Genomic DNA, 21490 nt, shown 5'->3' with positions numbered 1-21490 from the left:
CAGGAAGAAAATCCACGTTTTTGATGTGCAGCATGTTCCATCTCTTGAGATTGCTGAGGTAAAAACAGTTGCAGTGAAAGCCCATCTTCATAAATGAGTTTACGGAGCAAAAGGTAAACCTGAAGCTTCAAACATTCCTCATCTGCTCACTCTAATGAATCCCAAAGAAAGTCTGAATATGGAGTTTTAAATTTTCTAATGTATTTTTGCAGTTCAGCTAAAATGAATGCTGGTGTGTGGACCTTTCTGCCACAACACCACACCACAAGTCGGCGTGTATCGTTAGATGTGTGCTCAACTTTTCATAATAATCCATCACAGTAATGATTTTCATAGGAATTTATCATAACCATTTCACAGCTAATTGTTTTGAAATATACTGAGAGAAAATTCAACCTGGGGTTAGTTTTTAATTTGAACTGAGTAAACAAAGACAGCAAATTATTTTGTTCCAGACGGACTCGACCTCGATTTAGTTTAAGCTGAGTCGTATGCTCAAAAATGAGTCTCGTTCTTTGAGACACTTGAGAGGCTTCTGATATCAGTTCCACTCAGTCCAAGTCTGCCATGTGGTGGTCTGAGGGAGAGGATGGAGATGCAGAACAACATATCAGTCGTCCACAGTACGTTTCAGAGCTGAAGCACCTCTGCGTCTCATTTTCTATGGGAAACCTCGCTATGGTTTTTATATGGGCTGCTCTGTAGTGTGTGTGTGTGTGTGTGTGTGTGTGTGTGTGTGTGTGTGTGTTGAAATGGCTGATTTACAATGCCCCTATATGACCAGGCCCCATTGTGAGTGCTGACCTCTTTCTCTGCTCTTTCTCAGCACAAACACACCACTTCCCTCACTTCCTGTGCTGCCTGCTACCAATCCCAAGGAGTCTGCCTACCGATCCCAGCATGGGAAGTTTGTAGAGTTTAATGCACTTTTTTACTGTGAAAACATGCACAAAGAGTAAGAGAAAGTATTCCTTGTCCAGCTCTCTCATTTAGACACAAATCAGAGGGCTTTGGCTAGCAGGAGTATTGTTTCCTTGAAAACTCTGTTTTGTAATTTGAAAAATACCAGCACTTTTCTGACAGTGCACCAAAGAAAGACTGCCAGTCACCTCCAGTGACAGTGACAAAATCTAGCATGAATATCCAGAACGAACCTCAGTGCGGTTGAATTGCAGATGAATTGTAATCACTTCAGTGATTTCCATCTCCACCACCATCAGGTCAAAATTTGAGCTTGTCCAACACTGACTCGGCTGTACTTTGTTCTCTACCGTGTGGACCCACCAGCTTCCAGCTCGCTGCCGTGAACTGCAGGGTTGTTGGAGAATCGGTAAGCTTATCTGTTGGATGCAAAATGGGCTGGAGAATTGTTTTTTTGTTTGTTGTTTTAATTTTTTTCATTTGAAAGTCCGGTCCCCACACAGTCCTTGAACAAGTGTGTCATGGGTGGGTCCTGGTCTGGAGAATCTTGATGCTACAGTTATGGCCTACCTGACAGTCAGGTGGGGATGAAAAACTACTAAGTGATTATAATGCTTTGACTGTAAGAAGCAGAGTTACTCTCACCTGGTGAAAGATGAGTCACAACTGTTCCCGAATTTGTAAGGATTACTGTCATTATGTGGCGTGTTTCCCAGAAGGTCTTATTTGCAAAAGCAGGGCTGTGAGCTCGTTTTTCTACATTAGTTTGAACATATTATAAATAAGTTTGACTGAAAGTGAACAATAAAACCTTTCTGCTTTCTGATGCTTCATTCTCCCACAGATTGTGCACATCACTAAAGAATAACAAACCATAAAAATGACACACATGCACAAATACCACATCTGTAGCTTGCTCACGGTTTCTGTGGAGCCTATAACCTGCTATCCTCAAAGGCCGTTTAGAACGGGAAACATCACAGGAAGCCACTGCCCAGGAGCGCCTGGAAAAAGACCCCAGCCCGCCAGGGTGGGCCAGGTCCTGCTCAGCCATTCGTCCAGAGCCAGAGGAATGCAGCCCTCTTTGTGTCAACACAAACTCAATCTCTGCTGTAAATTCAATGCAGCCTCTGCCTGTCAAGATAAAGAGCCAGAAAAGCAGAGTCTGCAAAACAAAACAAATTGTCTGGACTTGACTGTTTGTTTTGAAATTTAAATGAATTCCAGCACATCTCATCTCATTTCTGAGAAACTGACTTTGGACAATATTGCATTTTTATGATAAACAGGACTTAAACAGAAAAAACCACACATTTCTAACTCAAAAGTGACAGCAGGAGAAACTTCGACTGCAGTGGACTGAAAACAAGGCTGTTGAGCTTTTTTCCATGGAGACTTTTGAAATACAGAGATGGGGTCAACTGCCAAGGAGCTGAGTGTGCTTTTCGTTACCATGGCAACGAGCAGCCAAAGACACAGCGGCTGTGGGTTGTTAAAAGGCGTGTGTGCATTTTCTGTGTTTGTGTTTGCTTGTGCATGTACTGGTCTACTCCTGTGTGTGTGTGTGTGTGTGTGTGTGTGTGTGTGTGTGTGTGCGCACACAGTACAGTACTTCATGTGTAGGTTTGTTGGGTGTGTTTGCCACAATGATAGGACCCCTCTCAGGAAATTAGCCCTGAATGATATTAATCTCACAAACAAACTGGGGTCTTCAAAGTGGCAGCTCTGGAGGAAATGCGTCTAGATTAGCGCCGTCATCTAGCCCCAACATGGCACAGGAAACGAGAGAGCCTCTTGCCCACCATCAAAGGCACAGTGGATCTATCACAGAGCACGTCAGCCCTCAGTCTGCCACTTCAAACCGACTCCGCGCCCAGCATTTTCTTTTAAGCCCCCTTTCTTGTGAGAAATATCTGAATGTGGCCAAGCTCACGACAAGCACTGCTTGCAGTATGTGTATGGCCAAGCTGCTGTTAAGATGCTCACTCTTTTGTTTTTTTGTTTGCATCATCTTATTTCCTAAAATCCCCAGAGACTCTCTTTGTATGCTTACTGTTGCAAGAGAATGTATGCAGGAGAGGAACATTTCAACCAGGATTGAAGTTTGACTGAAATGTGGCGAATTCGTGGCCGTTTCAAACTGCAGTCCACACGTAAACTGAGGATAACTAAGAATACGTTTACTTGCCTGACTTTGGTATGAAATCTTACAAATAATCATAAAGTATAAAGTAAATGCATTTATAAAAGTAGGGCTGGGTGTCATTGGATGCGTTTGCACATTTAAAGGTTAAAGTTCTTTAAATGTTGACCACGTCCAGCCATACAAGAACTTTGTCACGATTAAGTTGTTTAAAATGGTGATTTAAATCAGATATTTTCTGATCAGAGCATAAAGAAGGCTTAGCAAGCATTTGGTGCCATCTTTCTGATCCCTTTGTTCTAATTCTGGCTCTAAAAAGGGGTCAAACATACAGGGTGGATCTTAAGGGCAATTACTTATTTGTCATTTGAGGATTGTCCTTTAACTATATGTGCAGGAGACGGACCAGACAAACCACAGTGATCTTATTACCGAGATTAACCTGACTGCACAGACTCTTCAAATTACCAAACGATGCTATAATATTAAACCGACGCTAATTGGATGAAAACTAGAGTTGACTCATCACAGCAGCTTCCATAAGAGGGACTGATTTGTGAGGAGCGGAGACTCTTGGAGATACTGTAACATCTACACTGGTTTTTATGAAGGAAAAACAAAAGAACTGATGTCACAGAGACGCACAAAGGAACATACAGAGTGCAACAGGTTTCAAGTGTCATCTGTATGCATAGAGCAGTTTTCCATCTCCTCACAGGTGATGAATTGTGACCCCTGTGAATTTTTCCATTCACGACTCCCCAGCTGATTACACACTGTGGTAAAACCATAAACCTCATGAAACTGGACGTAATCAGGGACCCTACAACGGAGCCTGAGGGTGGACATGGAGAGAACAGCGGAGGGAGTGTTGAGGGGCGTAGACGTAATGTTGCAGGTGTGTGAAGAGGTGAAGCCACATGAATGAATTCCATGTTTACTTAAGTAGCTAATCAGAGCACCACAGTCAGGCAATCAGAGACGGGAGGTCCTTGTCCTCCCCAGGTACATCAACGCTCAGATACCATCAAGTACCTAGAGACTTGGAAAAAGTACTTGTGTTTCATGGGAATGTAAAAGAGGTTAGACATGTGGACTGATATGTAAGCATGTGAACCATTTTGGTTGCAGCACTGCTCTGAGGTTTATTTGGCTCGTCTGACAAGATTTTCCTTCCCACCAACCTTTTCTTTGTCACTTTCTTCTAAATTGAAATGGTATAAGGCAGACTGCAGCAGAATCCTTTCTGTTGCAATGAGTCAAGAATATGCTGAGTGAATAAACCTGGAGGACTAACAAGAGCCAGGGAAAAAAAGGGTAAAAATTGATGGAGTGGAGGCCAAGATTTGAATTCCTCACCTCCTGTTTGTAATAAAGGCTTTAGAGACATAAGACCTTCCAAGACATTAGATTGTGTGACTGTTTTCACAGGCTGATTTGTACTCCCTATGAAGAATAAAGTGAATTAGATTTGAAAACAACTAACATGTGAGCCATCATTTCACAAAAATCATACCCATACATCAGAAAAAATATCTAAATGATTAAGAAGTATGATGATTATTTAGACCACATGGTACCTTCTTTCAGTGTAAGAGCTCATCTCCACTATATAGACAAAAGTATTGGGACAGGCGACTGTTACACCAATGGGTACTTTGATGACATCGCATTCCAAGTGTGTGGACATTGGTAAGGAGTTGGTCCCCTCATTGCAGCTGTGGCAGCTTCCACTCTTCTGGGAAGGCTTTCCACAAAGTGTTCTTATGGGACTTCTGGCCCATTCATGCAGCGGAGTGTTTGTGGGGTTGGTGTTGGATGAAATCCCAAAGGTGTTGGATGGGGTTGAGGTCAGGGCTCTGTGTGGGCCAGTCAAGTTCTTCCACACCAAACTCATCCAACCATGTCTTTATGGAGCTTTGCTTTGTGCACTGGGGCACAGTCAACCTGTCGATGACCACTTCTTTTACAACGCAAGTCAGCTAAATGTCTCGTGTGAATATATAATGGCAGGAGTGGCCTTTTTTAAAGGTCAAGAAGGCCAAATAATTAACTTGCAAACTTTGAGGGGATGGTGCCATCGATTGAAAAGCTGAATGAAGAGAAAAATCCATACAAACGACTCAGTTTACTGGTATCTTCGTAAGTGGAAGCTTTATAATATACACAACAAAAATGATCGATGCTGTTTCCTTTTTTGTGAATGTTCAGTGTTTTCTGTATATTATCACCACACTGAGGATCAAGACAACAAAAGCTTTTTCCCTGAAACCAGAATCCGTCTGTTTGGCTTTGCCCATTAAGATTTCATTCCTCCATTTGTGCCTCCAGTTAAGCTTTCACATATCAAACGGCAGTCTGTGAATCGGTATCTTCTCTTGCTGCGTCTCTGCCTCTCTGTCTGAACAGACTGAGCTCTGTCTCCGACTGTTTATGTGAGCGCCGACGTGCGTCTCCGCCTCCTTGTAATGAGAGGTTGTATGACTGAGGAGCGTCAGAGAACACCTGTACCAAAGCAAACAGTGTCAGCCGGGACTGCACATTTCATAAAAAGGAAAATTAACCTCCACGCCAAAATCAAATGTGTTTACAAAAGCAGGCGGGGAGAAGTAAAGTGCGAGCGTCTGAACGATGTGTTTGCACAGAAAGCGTTTGTGGTGCTGAGTTTAATCTGCACTGTGAACACACAATCATGTGGGAAACCACACAAGCCAGATCATATTTCTAAAATGTGCTGTATTTAAGACAGCAGCCAGCAGGTTTCCCACCTTCTACAAGACACACACACACACACCTACGCATACCTCCATACACCCGCTCTCACTTTTCCCTGTTTGCTCTCTCGATGCCGCCTGGCAGCAGATATAGTTTATTGCTCTTTTATCGAGTGATTCATGCCTCTTGGATGGGATGGCACTTAAAATGTGCTTTGATTGAGGCAATTAAGCCCAAGGCCCTTGAACTACCTTGACAAGTCCCGACCTGTCCAGCCCGAACGCAGATGTGAACTCTGATTGGCTGATGGGACCTTTGCAGGGTCACAGCATGAACATCACTTACTATCTGAGTTTAGGTCCCATTTCATCCTAACTGCCTGCCAACGCGTTCAGCAGTGTTCTGCATTCTGAGTCTAGTAGACGTTGGCAGAGGAACCGATGCCACCAGAAGTACAAAGGTTGATTCTGGCTTTGGACATGATGGTAAAGTCATTGCACATAATCACATAGTTTACAGCAGGGCGTGTTGTGCAGGAGTTTGGCACATAAGCTGAGGTATGTTTCTCCTCAAACTAGTTTGATAAGCACTGAAGTGAATTATCATGGAAAAACTGTGCTTCTCCTTGTGGTGACTTTGCTAATCTTAGTTTAATTTGAATAATTTTGAATAAGCCAGTATTTTCTGAAAGAAACAAATTGATTAGTGGAGAAAATAATCAGCAGGGTTATTCACAATGAAAATACTCATTAGTTTTAGTCCTGTACAAAATGAGAACATTAAAATCTCAGTAAACGTGAGGACTATAAGTACTTACCATCACTGACTTTGACTACAAAAACTCCCAGATTAGTTGTCTTGCCTCTTCGTTCTTCAGGCCGTGATTGGTGGTTTTTTGTGTGCTAAAAGTGTTTCATTAACACTGTTACTGCAGTGAAAAGGAAGACGATTCAAGACAGTGCAGTTTGTATCAAATACCAAACTGAATTTTTCACTTATCAGAGCTTGCAAATTGCTTTTCAAATGATTGGTTGGCCTTCATATTTTGTTGGAAATTTCATCTGAGGTGTTAAATAAATTTTTTTTAACCTGAGTGTGTGAAAGGAGGACTTGGAGAAAGTAAAAATAAAGCTTTTCCTCATCTCAAGACCTTTGATGACAAGCACATCCATTATTAGGGACATGACATGAAACAGACTGATAGTGAATTGACTAATTAATGTGGTCTAAGACATAACATTCATTGGTCTGTCAAAATATTTGTTTTTTTCAATGCTGATAAGCTGATTAAACAGTGAAAGTTGGTGCTCACTAAATGCTTTAGAAACCTGTTGGTTGTCGCTGACTGTGAAAGGTACTGAAGCCGATCAAACACTCTTTTACAAACAGCAGCCTCAACATCACGTCTTCCTGACTCTTATCTGAAAAACATCTGTGCAAAGAGATAGGAATCCAGTAAAGGTTGGGAAAACAACACGGCATTTGAGTCTGTAACATATGTCAAAATATTTTACAGAGAGACAACATATACTGTTTAAAATTTCATCTTTTTATTTTTAGTCTCGGAACCACAACTGATAACAAATTATGGTTTACTCAAGCTGGCCAGTCGTCGTAACTGGGAGGGCTGAACAAAGACAGTTTTGCAGTCAGCCTAATTGTCATTTTGGTCTGTGTAATTATTGTTATTGGCCAAAACGCTCGCGAGCTGGCAAGTCTTTGAATTGCTGATCTGCTGCAGAGAGAAGAGGTAAACATTATATGAGCCTGCAGCCTCCCTGAGATGAGGAAGTGAAGTCGCCCCACAGATAGGAAGCATCACATTCTCCTGTTTTTGTTGTAAGAGCACAGAAAAAGTAATAATCTTACTGATTTTGCAAGTAATAATTGGGGGACAAATGATTGAAATCACTTAAAGGCCCAGAAAGACTCTGTAACAGTAAATGGTGGAGAATTTGATTGTCCTGTCTCTGTTTCTGAACCTAATGAAGTCTGCCAAGGACTGGAAATATACACCCTGTTCTTTGTTCTCAATCCCTCAGCTGTCTTAACAACTGCTAATATACGATGAGAAGTACAGGGAGGCCCAAATAGGCTCATTAAATTTACTGTCATTTGAGAACAGCCGGTGCCTCAACATGTCTGCCAATAAAATAAGGTGAACTGCAGTCTGATTTCTGAGGCCTCTCTGTGTTTCCTCCTGTCCAGTCTTATGTTTGGATGCCTGGCTTGTACCGCACGTTGGGATGTTATTTTTTGTTTTCTTTTACAACTACTTGCTTTTTGTGTTGCTGCCTGTCTTGGCCAGTACTTCCTTGAAAAAGAAATCCTGATGGGACCGTCCTGGTTGAATAAAAGTTAAAATAAAATAATAATAAAAAAATACTTGTTAAGAATAAAACCCAGAGTTATTAACACATTATTAGAAATGTAATGGTCCAGTTTAAAGAACATTGTTGTCCAAACACAAAAGGAGTGCAAAGGGTCTAACCTGTTTCGCATGCAGTGAGGGCGGCCTTCAGGTCCTTTATGAAAATGTGGAGAACAAAATAGTAACACAAAAGCTTTCAGAACTTTCAGGAACTCTTTTTAAACTCACAGTATTTTCAGTAAAATAAAGGTTTGTCTTTGTCTGACTGGTCTTGACCTGACCTGATGAGTTTTCATCAGCGTGGAAACAATAAAAACAGGATGGCACCTGCCTTCAAATATCGGTGAAATAATTACTTTTGCTGCACCAGATGGCCTCAGATGGCCTGAGCCTTGAATGAAGACTAATGACTGTTTAGAAAGTAACACAACTCTTTGCCACCTGAACAGAGTTGGTAAGTCAACATTCCTTTCCTTCAAGCTAATTGTGTGAAATTGTTTTACAAGCATTTATTATTATATATTATGCTTGAAGAAAATTTCCCAACATCCTGACAGCAATCAGTAAATCAAGTGCTCTTGTAAGTAAATCAATAAATAAATAAATAAATGCAATTCAGGTCAAATGAGATGATTGGAGACTCTGCCCGTGCCCTCGTTTAAGCATCATTCGGCTTGTTGGCAGAGCTGTTGGCAAACTAGTTGCACAGGAAAGGCAGGAAACAAAGTCAAAACTTCCCAATACCACCACACTAGCCTGACCGCTGTGAGTGCTACCAACGGCTGCAATTGTTGCTTACTTTCATTGTGATGTTGTTTGATGTTATCTTACATGAGAATGAGACATGAGATTGGGTTGGATACGGTTAGCAATGACGAAAACAACCTCAGTGGGGTTCGTTTCAGGTTAGACATTCGACAGACAGAACAACAGACCTGTTCAACCTCATTGAGCTCACGGCAGAAACGGCAAGCAGCAACCCCCTGAGCTGAAGGACAAGAGCAGATCAACAGACTGCCATTCAGCAGCTGATCTACGGCGGTGAAGAGTTGTTTATTTCACCATTTCTTAGACAAAAAAAATGAGAATTTGTCTTTCATGCGTACATTATATGGACAGATGTATTGGGACACCTGACCACTGCACAACATGTTAGAGTGTTTCTGTGGGAATTTGTGCCCATGCATGCAGTAGATCATCTGTGAGGTCACACACTGATGTTGGACCAAAAGGCCTGGCTCACAATCTCCGTTCCAGTTCATCCCAAAGGTGTTGGATGGGGTTGAGGTCAGGGTTCTTCCTTTCACTAGAAGTCAGGGGCCGAGCCCTGAAAAACAGTTCCATGCCACACCTGTATTCATTAATAAAGCGAATGTCCCAATACTTTTGTCTATATAGTGTATCTCCCACCAGAGTTGCATGGCAGTCAGCCAGTGTGCTGCATGTATTTAGAAGAGTAGCTTTGGAGGAAGGCCTAAATGAAAGGGGTGGAATTTTTTTTCCGTTGGATAAAAACCTACCAACTCTTGCTTGTTTCACCAACTTCACCAAGCCCAGCTTTACAGGTTCCACCAAATCAAGACAAGTCTGATTTGCATTAGAATATAAATTCCACAAAGCGCCCCTTTAATTCCAGCTTGGTGCGTACTCACTGACGACACAGGACGTACCTCAAGTACCTTAATGTCTACAAGCGCAGGGCGCTGGTGTAAGATTGTTCACATTGTAAACTCTATGGCCTTTCATGCTTGGTGGAGTTACTTAGTAGCTTGAAGTAGTGAAGGAAGAGGAGGAGGGGGGTTAAGCAATTAGTGTGTGAAATGGATATCCCCTGCTTTTCGAGCAGTCAGCCTCGCTCTTCCCCGAGCACAAAGTGTTGGTCTGTCAGCAGTACCTTGACAAGAGAGGAGAGCTCGCTGTTGTTTGTACTTGCTTGGCGACCATCTTGTCTGATTATATGCTGCAGTGACGGGAAAGAGGCCTCTGAACTGGCTATGTCATTTCTCTCTGGTGACTCATAGCTTTCAGGAATCCATGAATGTCAATTCAGTGTTTTGTTGGCACTTTCAGTGCTTTTTTTTCTTTCCTTGTGGTTTTAATATTAACACCTTCTATAAAAGCAGCATTATTTAACAACTTGGGGCAGATATAAATAGATTCTCAGTGCTTGGCTCCAAAAACTGAGGGATTCTTTGCGACATGAAGAGTATTAGTGTTTATTATGAAAGTTGAAATGTACATTTTACTTTATCAGAGCTGTTGTCTTTAAGCATGATTGGCACAGAGATAGAGCCCAGTGTATTTGTGCTATTTTTGCTCTGAATATGATGTGTTTGATCAGATCAGTAGTTATAATCACATTTCATCTGTAAAATACACTTACATGACAAATAAGAGCTTTTGTGTGTGTGTAGGTTTTTTTGTTTGTTTGTTTTTTTTTTAAGCAAATTGTCCTTACAAATTGTGCATGTGTCATAAGACCAATCATTTACAGCAGTTGGTTACAGCAGTCTATTGAAAGTACAGTCAAGAGGAATGTTAAAACTTAAATTCAGCTAGCTGTTTGTTTTAATATAAAACAATCGTTAACATATTTTATACGTTTCTACAAAGAAGTGCGGCTTCATAAATAGCTTGAGAACTTTAAGACAGGAGACATGCATACATTCATCATGATCGAGAAACTAAAAAACAACAACACGTAAGAAACTAAGCCTGGTGATGCTTCGGGCAGAAAAAGTCCTCGCTTCTTAAAGCAGCTTTTGAATCGCAGGCACGAGCATCTGTTTGCCTTTCTGAAAGCCTGAAGCTTATTCAGAAACACTTAAACCTGTCGTTGAAGGTATTTCCTCTGTCCATCTGGATTTGAGACCGAACAGAAGTATTTTAAACCTATTTCCAACATTATAACTCATTTCCCAGTGCAAAAATGATTTATTGCTGATTGATGATTTATTTTTTCTGTATGGAAATGTTGAAGAGAAACTGACTATAGCTGATGATAAAATGTGTTGGTTTTGGTTAACATCAAGACAGGCGGTATTTGTCTTTAACATATTTCAACTTAACATCCACATCGTGTTTTTGTTTTGTTAACCAATCGTCTTCTTTCAGAAGCTTTACGTTTGAAACCAAAAAATGCTTTTTGCTTAAACAATGACTGAAATAGTTAATTCCACAATCACTAAAATAAATGCAGATTACTTTCTGCCAATCAACTATTTCAGTTGACTGCCCTTTACTCTTCATAAATGCACACTGGGATTCTTACTGTGGGAAAACCGATGCTTAGCTCTGTGACTCAAATGTAATGATAAGACGTGACAGGCACAAACCGCGGCCAGTGCGGACAGAACATTAAATTGCAGGCTCAACTGGGCTGTTCAAACATCTGTGTCCAGTGGGGGAGGGAAGTCGAGACATGGTGACAGCGAGTCCTGACTGTGTGTGGAACTAATCCCAGTGTCTGAGTCTGTGTCTGTAATGTCTAGAGGCGACAGGCTGTGTTTGAGTTTCACTGTCTGTGAAACGCTGCACTGAGTGACTGTCTGTGAGATGCTGCACTGAGTCTCACTTTTCAAAGGGACAGGACTGGGGTGCTCTTCTTCTCCTCTGTCCTCAATTTGCAGTGAGCTCAGGTGGGCAGCCAGCTGCCAGCACTCCTCATCCTTGGAGAGCAACATAGCGTCACAGTACTTCAGCTGCTTATCTATTTCTGCAGATTGGTTGTGCAGGGACACACCAGTGAAGAGACTGTGCTGCAGTTCATCCTGCAGCCTTTCGAGTTCAGCAGTGTAGAAAGATTCGTCTGTCTCCACGGGGATCCAGGAAGCAGCAGCAGCTCCTTCCTGCTCACTGTTCTCATATTGGCTCAGAGGGAAGTTGGCCCTCCTCAGCTCAGTGTCAATATCCTGGGACAGCTGGAGGATGAGCTCCTGGTGCCTCTGAACCTGCAGCTCGAGCTGTTCGACTCCATCGCTAGTGAACAGATACTCCTGCAGCTGCGCTGCGCTATCGCCGTGCGCCTCCACACTCACACCACAAGCCTGAGCGACCAGACTCTCAGACTCGGCTTCCTTCTTCTGCTCTTGCAGATCAAACTGCTCGATCTCCAAATCCAGCTCCCTCATGTGCTTGATCTGCTCTCGGATGGTGTGGTCCTGGTCGAGAATAAGTTGCACCATTCGGTCGATTTCCTCAGCGCCTGGGGAGCTCATGCTGTCCTTGTGAAGCTTTTCCAACTTCCGGAAGGCTTTCTTCACGATGCGCTTTTGCTTCTCCACTGGCAGAGACTGGGTGTACTGAGCGCGACTGTGCTCCCATCGCTTCGGCTTGGTCCCCTTGGACTTTCCACCTTTCTTGGTGGGCTGAGGCACAAAATCGCTGGTTTTGACCAGAATAAACTGGATGAAGGGTCTCTGGTCACCCCAAGCATACCAGAGTCTCAGGATTCTGGTTAAAGGAGGCAAGGCTCTCTCAAAACCCTTCCACCGCTCGACGAGACAGAAGTCTTTGGGTTCCCCGTGCAGGAGACGCTTGCTCTCTGGGATTGACTTGTGATCCTCCAGTAACGCCTGAATCATATCTGCACATGTCGTGTGCTTCGTTACTCCACAGACAACTTTCTCCTCGTTACAGACGGTAACCTGAATCTCCTTTCCTACCACAGGCTCGGCATCTTTTGTCCTAAAAAGTGAAAACACAGGAAAAACAAGGCTTATACAGATGGAAGTCTTAACAATTTACATAAAATAATGCTGACTGCAGGCGAGAGGTGGGGTACACCCTGGACTGGTCACCAGTCAATCACAGGGCCGACACACAAAGACAGACAATCACACACTCATACCTATGTAGAGAAGCCAATTAACCTAATCTGTATGTTTTTGGGATTGTGGAAGGAAGCACAGTACTCCGAGAAAGGCAGGCACAGGGAGAACATGCAAACTATGCACTGAAGGGCCCAGACCCAGACTCGAACCTGGAACCCTCTTTGCTGTGGGGCAACAGTACTAACCCACCATGTCATCATGCGGCTCCACTTTATACATTTAGCTCAAATTCAGACTGACATATTTGGTATCTTTGGTAACTTTTCTTGAAAAGAATTTCAAAACACCATGGGTTTCATCATCTTAACTACATGGTGCCACACTTAAAAGTTAAAACAATGGAACTACTGATATCCACAACATACCAAAGTCCTTTATTTTCTATGTGGATAAACAATTTTCTTTCTTTGGGCATTCTTAGTCCTGCTGCCGATGTGGCTACAAAATGACAATGTTGGTCAGTTGGTCTGCCATTTTGGTCCAGATTGACACATCTAATAACCACTGCATGAAAACTGGAATTGGAAATTTTGTACAGACATACTGTGCCTGCTCCCAGATAATCATCCCCTGACGACCATGTTAACAAAAACGTATCTCTAAATGGATCACCACCTTCCTGACATCAGCTCCAGTCTGGAGTAAACCAAACGCTTGTTCTCCCCCTTGTGATGTTGAAATCCTTTAACTATTCAAAGTAGTCATATTTTCTTAAATAGATCCGAGTTTGATGGTTTTCCATTAGGTCAGTGAGCAGAAAACTACACTGACTGACTCATTTTGTGCTCTCTGGCTTGATTCTATTAGACTGTTACTCATCGTCTTACTCATCGGAGATGCTCACTTAATGGTTCGGTTCTGAGCTATTTAACCCCAAGGCCCTCATTACCTTTTCGTCAGGACCGTAAAACTTAGCTCAAAAATTGACCTCTGATGGGATGATGATATCCATTTTTTACATGCTTAATGGACCACCGGTAATTTCCAGGACCTAATATCCAGTCATTAAACAACAGGCAGTGGCAAAGCAGACATCCACAACACGAACAAGTAATCAAATAAGTTGATAACAATGCCAGACATTTCAATTTGATTTCAAGATAAAGAATTATGTATCATATAATCATTTATATGACAGATAAAATTTGTATTTGTATTTGATTAATTAGATTAAATCTAGTCTATTGGAACTAACTGCCAAGTTAGTTAGCCAGTAAATTATTCATATTTAAAGTTAAATCCTACACCGAAGTAAGCGACATATAATACTCCTGTAATTACGGACAGTTCACTATCAAAGAAACCAGAGAAAGATTATCAACATAATATCCTCAAGGGACAAAAAAACAGAGCTCATCTTCCAACACTGAAGTGCAGACTGATTTTTGGGGTTGAAAAGAAAGTTGGTCGGTAGTTTTACAGCTGAATCAGGAAATACTTCATTCCTCTGTTAACAGCAATACATCAGAATAATGTGCTTGTAATCCTGGTTAATGTCAAGTTTCATCTGCAAAACAGAATTTAGACTCTACGGGAGTTTGCTGGGAGTGGACAGAAACCACAGGGCTGAAAATGGTGTTTATGCTTTTAAAAGATTTCTCCTCCTGGGTTATTTTTTTAGTTTGCATTTCAGTTCAGAGCTGCATTCAGAGCTTATTGCACAGCAGCCTTATCTGCCGTGTATAAAATGAACTTTGTTATTAAAATCACACACCACAGGTTTTAAGCCTGGCTATAAAAATCGTTGATCATTGCCTCGGTGTGTTGGCGTGGTTTCTTTATCTGCCTTTATCTTCTCTGTCTTTATCTGCAGAGATAACCTTAGTTGACTGTAGCCCACATTAACCACTGATTATCACAAGGGAGGGTGTACAAAAACACAAAACAAAACACATCCTCTGAAGATGAAGATGAAGATGAAGATGAGATACAACCCACCTGCAGGCCAACACAAGCAAGTGAGTGGTATTAAGAATTACTCAAACAGGAGAACTTAAATGGTGCATTATCTCACACTTTGCTGATTTTACAGTCTGATACCACTGTGTTTGATTCCCACACAGCATGAAAACACACAACTGGAGCACTGTGTAAACCGGCAGTGGATAAGGTCCCAGGAATGTTTTGCGTATGCAGCAATGCAAAAGGCTGGTTAATGGATATGGTGACCCCTGGAGACGAGCGAGACAAAGCAAATACCTGAGCTATGCGCCAGCCAAACAAATCCAGCATGCCTTTGGCAATCGAAGACGACGGCCATGACGACTTTGACCTCAGAATACGCAACTACCACCCACTCAGGAAACCTTGCAAACACCACTGCTGCACAGGGGAGTTGACAGTGAGTGGGTGGATGCAGCAAAGCCACACCTGTGCAGTGTAATGCAATGTAATGCAACACATCTGAAGCACAACATCTCTGTAAAGGCATCTTATTACACCTTATTTTCCTTTTCTCTTGATAATGACAATAATAATGACTTTCTTACAGCTACTGACCCTCTTGTGAGTCTGACGTTTGATTAAATATTTGTTTAGGCATTGAAAAATAATTCAACTATGGTCATTTTTGAGCTCACAGTTTGGGCTGTTGCCAAGCAGCAATTTCCAAAGTAAGGATCTAAACCTCCAACAGGTCACAAGGTAACAGAGAGGTGAAAGGTGATGGACAGGATAGGGAAGAAAAGAAGGGAAGAAGAAGAAAATCATAGTTTTCGCTTCACAAAATCCCCAAAGTTCCCTAACTCTTCTTCCTTTTTCCTGGTTTTTACATTTAGCACCACCTCAAACAGTATTCAACATTTTAAAGGCTGCATTCACACACACGCACAAACACAAACACACACAATAAAGGATCTGAAACCCTCTCCCGCCACTGGAAAGGTGTGATGAGGGTTCAGAAGTATGCTGTCCAGAACGTGTGTCAAGGTGTCACAAGCCAAACCACACTGCAATTCATAGATGGATACAAAGATTATCAGAGGCAAGAAAATCAGGAAACAAGGGAAGACATGAAAAATTAGAATGTGATCCCATGAATAGCATGCCGAGTGCAGACATTTCCTACAAACTGGCCTAAACGCGTCTCTTCTTGACACATCAGAGCATACAGGTGAATAAACAGGCTCTACAGACAATTGGTTATTTCAGAGAGGGTGACCCAAGCCCCCAGCTGTACAGGAAGAGGGTACGGCAAGGCAGGGAAACACCTGTATTTGTCCTGGGCCGCAATCGCCAACGCTCGGACAACATCCTGCCATCACAGCTCAATGGACAGAGAGAGGAAGGGGGGAAAATGGATTCCGTGCTGGTCACCGAGGTCTGTTTCCAACTCTGCTATAATGTGAAGAAAGTGTTGACAAATCTTTGGCTGGCAGCATTGTCTGTATTTCAGCTGTATGGAATAAATCCTTTTAATGTCCAGCAGTGTGAAAAATGCTGAACTCACACCAGCAGGGACTTTAATGACGTCTCATTGTAAACACACAGACAGCTTTGCAGCTCTAACAGCTCCCACTCTTCTGTGAAGGCTTTCCACAACATGTTGGAGTGTTTCTGTGGGAATTTGTGCCCATTCATGCAGTAGAGCATTTGTGAGGTCACACACTGACGTTGGACCAAAAGGCCTGGCTCACAATCTCCGTTCCAGTTCATCCCAAAGGTGTTGGATGGGGTTGAGATCAGGGCTCTGTGCTTAAGCCAACCACTGGAAAAAAAATAGCGTGAATATGCTCACGTTTGTACCTTCATTTGCTATCCTTGTGCTGCTGTGACACTGAGAATTTCCCCACTGCGGGACTAATAAAGCTTTATGTTATCTTAAATACTACAACATTCATTTTATAACATGAAGTGTTGGAAAAACAAGGCTGTACGCATTCAACTGGCGTTTTGTAGGCCTCGCTGTACATACAGGAGGAGGAAGTGGTAATAACAGCTGATTGTGATTGGCTGAGGCTCACATCAGTCCAGAAAACACAATGTGCTGTTTTTCTCAAAGCCTCAGCACCTCCTTAAACAATGATTCACGTCTGCCAACAAGAGGGATCAAATGTCAGACCCTTTGAAAATGTGATTTCAAAAGAGAACCTGGAATATTTTTCACTTTGAGATGTTGTAGGCTGAAATTCCTTATGACTGCAAAGCCGTTTCACTGTAACCTCACACAGCAGTAAAGAGGGCAAAAATGTTTTTGAATGTTCATTTTGATGAGACTTGTTGTTTCAGGCTCTGGGAGCACCAAAGCCCCTAAAAGCCCCTAACCCTCTCCAGCCAACTCCCTATCAGGACAAACACAAATGCTGCACGCACCGTTGGCCTGATTGCATCGTGGCTAATACGTTCATAAGGGCTGTCATTCTGGGTGCCATTTGATATTCATAGCTTGGGATTAAGCTGTGGTTCCAGACGCAACAAATGAAGGTGCCCCCGCAGGTCACAGCTTTGGGTGACAAATGATAAATCTGACACTGATATTGTGATAAACCTCTCATTGGAAATGTGCCAATAGCATTAGGACGTGCGATGATTAATAGAGACATTCAAAAGTTCTTCTCAAAGTGAGTCTGGATGCCGTGCAGTGAATAACACAGGATGGGTTAGACCAACATTTCACACTTGAGTGAAGGCAAGAAACCTGAGTAGACCCGCTTGACCGCAGTTTGAACTTAAGCGCTGAGATGTGGGACATCAGACATGTGGGAGGAAGCCACATTTAAATTATATGAATTTAAAAGTTTCTGCGTGGTTCGATGACGTTACAGCCCCACCATAGTGGCACGGCTCTCCTCCATTGTAATACTCATAATGACAGCCTTTGTATACAGTAACAACTCCCTCTGTGTCGTAAATTTGCAGGCTACAAGTTGCCACAGAGGACTGCATGCTGGTGGTTTGCACAAGTCATAACAAATGACAGAATTACAGCTCTCCGGTGTCTCAGCGTGTTTTCTCAGATCAATAGTGATGTGATAAGGTGATGCAGATATTTCCAGCAGAGACAAAGCCGTGGTAGCATATCAGCAAATATATCCTGTAGCCACTGCTGTCAACAGGTTCTGATTTTCTTGCTATGGAATTAAAATTTATATTAGTCCTGTGGTGATGAAATTACAGGTTTGCTCTAACAGCTGAAAAAGAGACGGTACTAAAATCAACAGATTGTAAGTAAAAACCTGATGTAAATCATTCCTGATGGGGGCTCTATTAAGGAGTGGTTCATCTAAATACATAATACACATTTTTTAATTTATCTCTTGTGGTAGCCATGCAGATAAACTTGAAATTAATTTGTTAATTTGTCTGTGGTGCTCACAGCAATGAAAAATGAAAACAGATTTAAACGAGTCTCAGCGTCTGCAGCCGTGCAGCTGACTCAGTGAGCCTCAGCAGCACAGACGTGCTCTGAGATAAAGGCTAACGTCTGCATTCCAGTGTGCTGATGTTTAGCAGGTACAATGTTTACCACGCTCACCATCTTGGTTTTAAATGTTAGCATGCTAACATTTGCTTAGTGACGAATACAAAGAGCAGCTGTGGCTCATGGGAATGTCATTAGCTGTTCAGGTGGACCAATTAAAAGGGGGACATGAATGTTTGTCCAAAACTTCATGACAATCCAGCCAACCATTTCCTTTAAAACCACACATTTGCTGCAGAAAAAGTCCATCAAATCCAATCATCAATCCAATAGTTTGTGTGTTGTTTTCTTTTGGTATTTGGGTGAACCAACCCTTCAAAATCACTTGAAAGCCTCCTGAGGGGTATGACATTACAGACACATGACCTTTAGTCTTGTTTCCATAAATACACTGTAAAACTCAATTCAGGAAATGCTAATCATCTCATTAAAGCAGCCCTGTTATAGCAGGACCACCGAGCAGCTCTGAGTTCGCTCATGTTTGGAAAAGGTTTCATCTGCACTGTCTGTCATAGAGTGAATGAAGCCGCAGAAGGCCATTAAGCTAAAGTTAAAACATAGAAATGGCCCAAACTGAAAGGCACGCAGAAACTGCAGAAGAGCAGATACTCGCTGCTGGACAGGAGATGCTTCCTCTCATGCTTATCTGAAAGAGGATGAGGGATCGGTGAGGAAATAACATCACTTTTCTATCAGGATATCTCTGGGATGACTCCCACTCTGATAGGCATCTGTGAGCAGAGACACAACACACCCCTTCCCTTCGCTTCCCTTCAACCCATCCATCTTACCCCCACCCCCTCCAGCAGGTCTGTGAATCACCAAATAGGCTTTTGCTCAGTGAAAATACAACTTTTATACTGTTTGCTTTAGCCTGCTACCTTGTGTCAACCAAACAGTTTCAGCAGCTCATTGGCTAAGAGCAAGATTTCGTGTAAGTGGCCACCGCATTGCTTTGGCTGCATATTTTAGTGACTGGCAACCATTACATTTCGAAACCTCTGAGGCCTGCATGTGCCGTTTCAATACGGGACACCACGAGCTGTGATCCCTTCAGTATTAAGGAGTATTATCGCCAATGCTGTCAGCTGTAATTATCACCACGTTTAAGTTTTGTCTTCAAAATTCAGCGAGTCCACGTAAGCTTCATCTTTTAATTCTTTTGCAAACCTCCAGCTCAATGTGTCAGCGCGAGCAAAAGTGAGTCTCTGAAATCAAGCGTTTGACATATCTACAGATCTAAACACTTGAGGTAATTATAGGTGCCGCAATAGTAATTACTACACAACATGAAAAAAATAACACTGGAGACAGCCTGAGTCAGACTGTTTGAAGTTATCAAAGATAATTCATCTCAGCCCTGTGTGTGATGTGAAAATACATCCATTTTGCTGCTGGTGCCACTGTCAGAAAGAGTTTTCACAGTAATTTACAATAAAAGCCTCTTATTTCTGAACTTAATCCAAATGTTTTCCGCTAAGGTCGGTGGTAACGGCGTGCCTTAATGAAAAAAGCTAATGAAAATAGTTCTTTACCCACAATTAAAACCTTCCTGATCCTGGTCTTGGCAACGTGAATCCTGCCTACACCCCGTGAGGGATTGGATCGTGACCTAGATACTCCAGAAGAGAAACTCTGTTTACCAACTGTGCACAACAAAGCTCTGCAGTCAACATGTCCAAATACAATATCTGCACCAATGATAGCTTGTGGTTCACTAAATCTAATTTTCCCACCTTTTTCAAAGCTGAGGCCTGATCTCAGCTGCAGCAAGAGACACATCAAAAGGCCAAGTCAGCCACTCAAGGAAATTGCTGAAGCAAATTATACGAGTGCTGATGACAGGATCTCTCCAGCCTGAAGTGAGGACGACTCTGGTGTCCCAGATGAAACGTGTATTAAAAATAACATCTTGCTAGTAATTACAGAGGAGGAGAAGGTGTAATCTCTTACAAGTCCATGGACAGCACTGGCTTCTTTGACAGGAATGAGAGAATCACTGCTGAAGGCTTTATTTTACTCATTATCATACTGAGGACCCTAACAGGTGAGAAAATACTTACATATACACATATCAGTTTCATTTAGTGAGAGTCAAATGATTTGGCAAAAAAACGAAACTACAAGTTTATAAAACAAGTTTTTAAAGTGTTAAAGTTTACACGGCCCTCCTCCCTCCTTCAGTATTGACAGATGTACCTCTTTATCAATGATAGCTCTCACATATGGCCGCATATCAGATGCTGGCTGATGTTGGCTTAAAACACTAATGGAAGTGTGTTATTAATAACCCTGAAAAACAATCCTGTAATCCAATAATCCTAGGAAGTTCGCATTGTGTCCCTGTGGTTCTTAATGGTATATAATGGTGCATTTGTCTTCCTCTAAAGTATATTTTTATGTCCCACGGTGTCACCTGTTGCTATATATTTACTTTCATTACATTTGGACAGTAGCTTGCAGTATCCTTCTAATATTACTGCTCATTGAGGATGTTAACAAACACAACTGCATTAACATTTGAGTCAGATGTGCAGCTAACTCATGAATCCAAGGCTCTGAGAGTTAGCGCTCCCTCCTCAGAAGTTCCAACACTCGGAAGAAACACACATCGCACAGGTTTCCCGACAAGCAGCTTCACTCTGGTCAAATTACCTGTTTTTCAGTCGAGCCTTCAGGAAGCTTTTTCCAAACGGGGCCATGACTGTGGCGCGCAAGGCAGCAGAGCAGCGGCGATCCGAGGCGCGTTACACTCCCGGCATGGCAGGACGGCGGACACTTTGTGGAGACTTTCAGAACAGTTGAGGTGGGGGGTGGGGGGGTGTCCCGACCGCAACTTTGTCCGCCCCATCCGGAGGAGGAGGGAGGTGTTTTCCACACCAAAGCCTGCTGAGCTTTAATGGTGAAACTCTGCCCCCCTCCTGTAACAATCCAGTCAAATGTTACAGCAGTGATTAACAGTAAGACGTCCGGAATTGAAAAGAATGTGGTTAAATATAGAATATACAGTCAGTGGAAAGTTCATACTGAGAATATGGATTATTTATGTGAAAGCCAAAACTATTTACATAAATCTAAAAACATACTGC

General features: G+C 42.3%; 1 protein-coding gene across 1 annotated transcript; it reads right to left on the bottom strand.

The window, feature by feature from the left end:
* Nucleotides 1-10350: 10350 nt before the first annotated feature.
* Nucleotides 10351-21217, bottom strand: rassf9 (Ras association domain family member 9). The gene is made up of 2 exons (XM_046394878.1): nt 21057-21217; nt 10351-12836 (listed from the first exon to the last, which is right to left on the bottom strand). Exons 1-2 carry the CDS (start codon nt 21101-21103, stop codon nt 11534-11536), a joined length of 1350 nt encoding a protein of 449 aa, XP_046250834.1. The 5' UTR covers nt 21104-21217; the 3' UTR covers nt 10351-11533.
* Between the last annotated feature and the right edge of the window lie 273 nt (nt 21218-21490).

The sequence above is a fragment of the Scatophagus argus genome, chromosome 7 (assembly GCF_020382885.2).
Source record: "Scatophagus argus isolate fScaArg1 chromosome 7, fScaArg1.pri, whole genome shotgun sequence".
NCBI classification, from domain to species: domain Eukaryota; kingdom Metazoa; phylum Chordata; class Actinopteri; family Scatophagidae; genus Scatophagus; species Scatophagus argus.
This window is presented reverse-complemented; position numbering and strand designations above follow the sequence as displayed.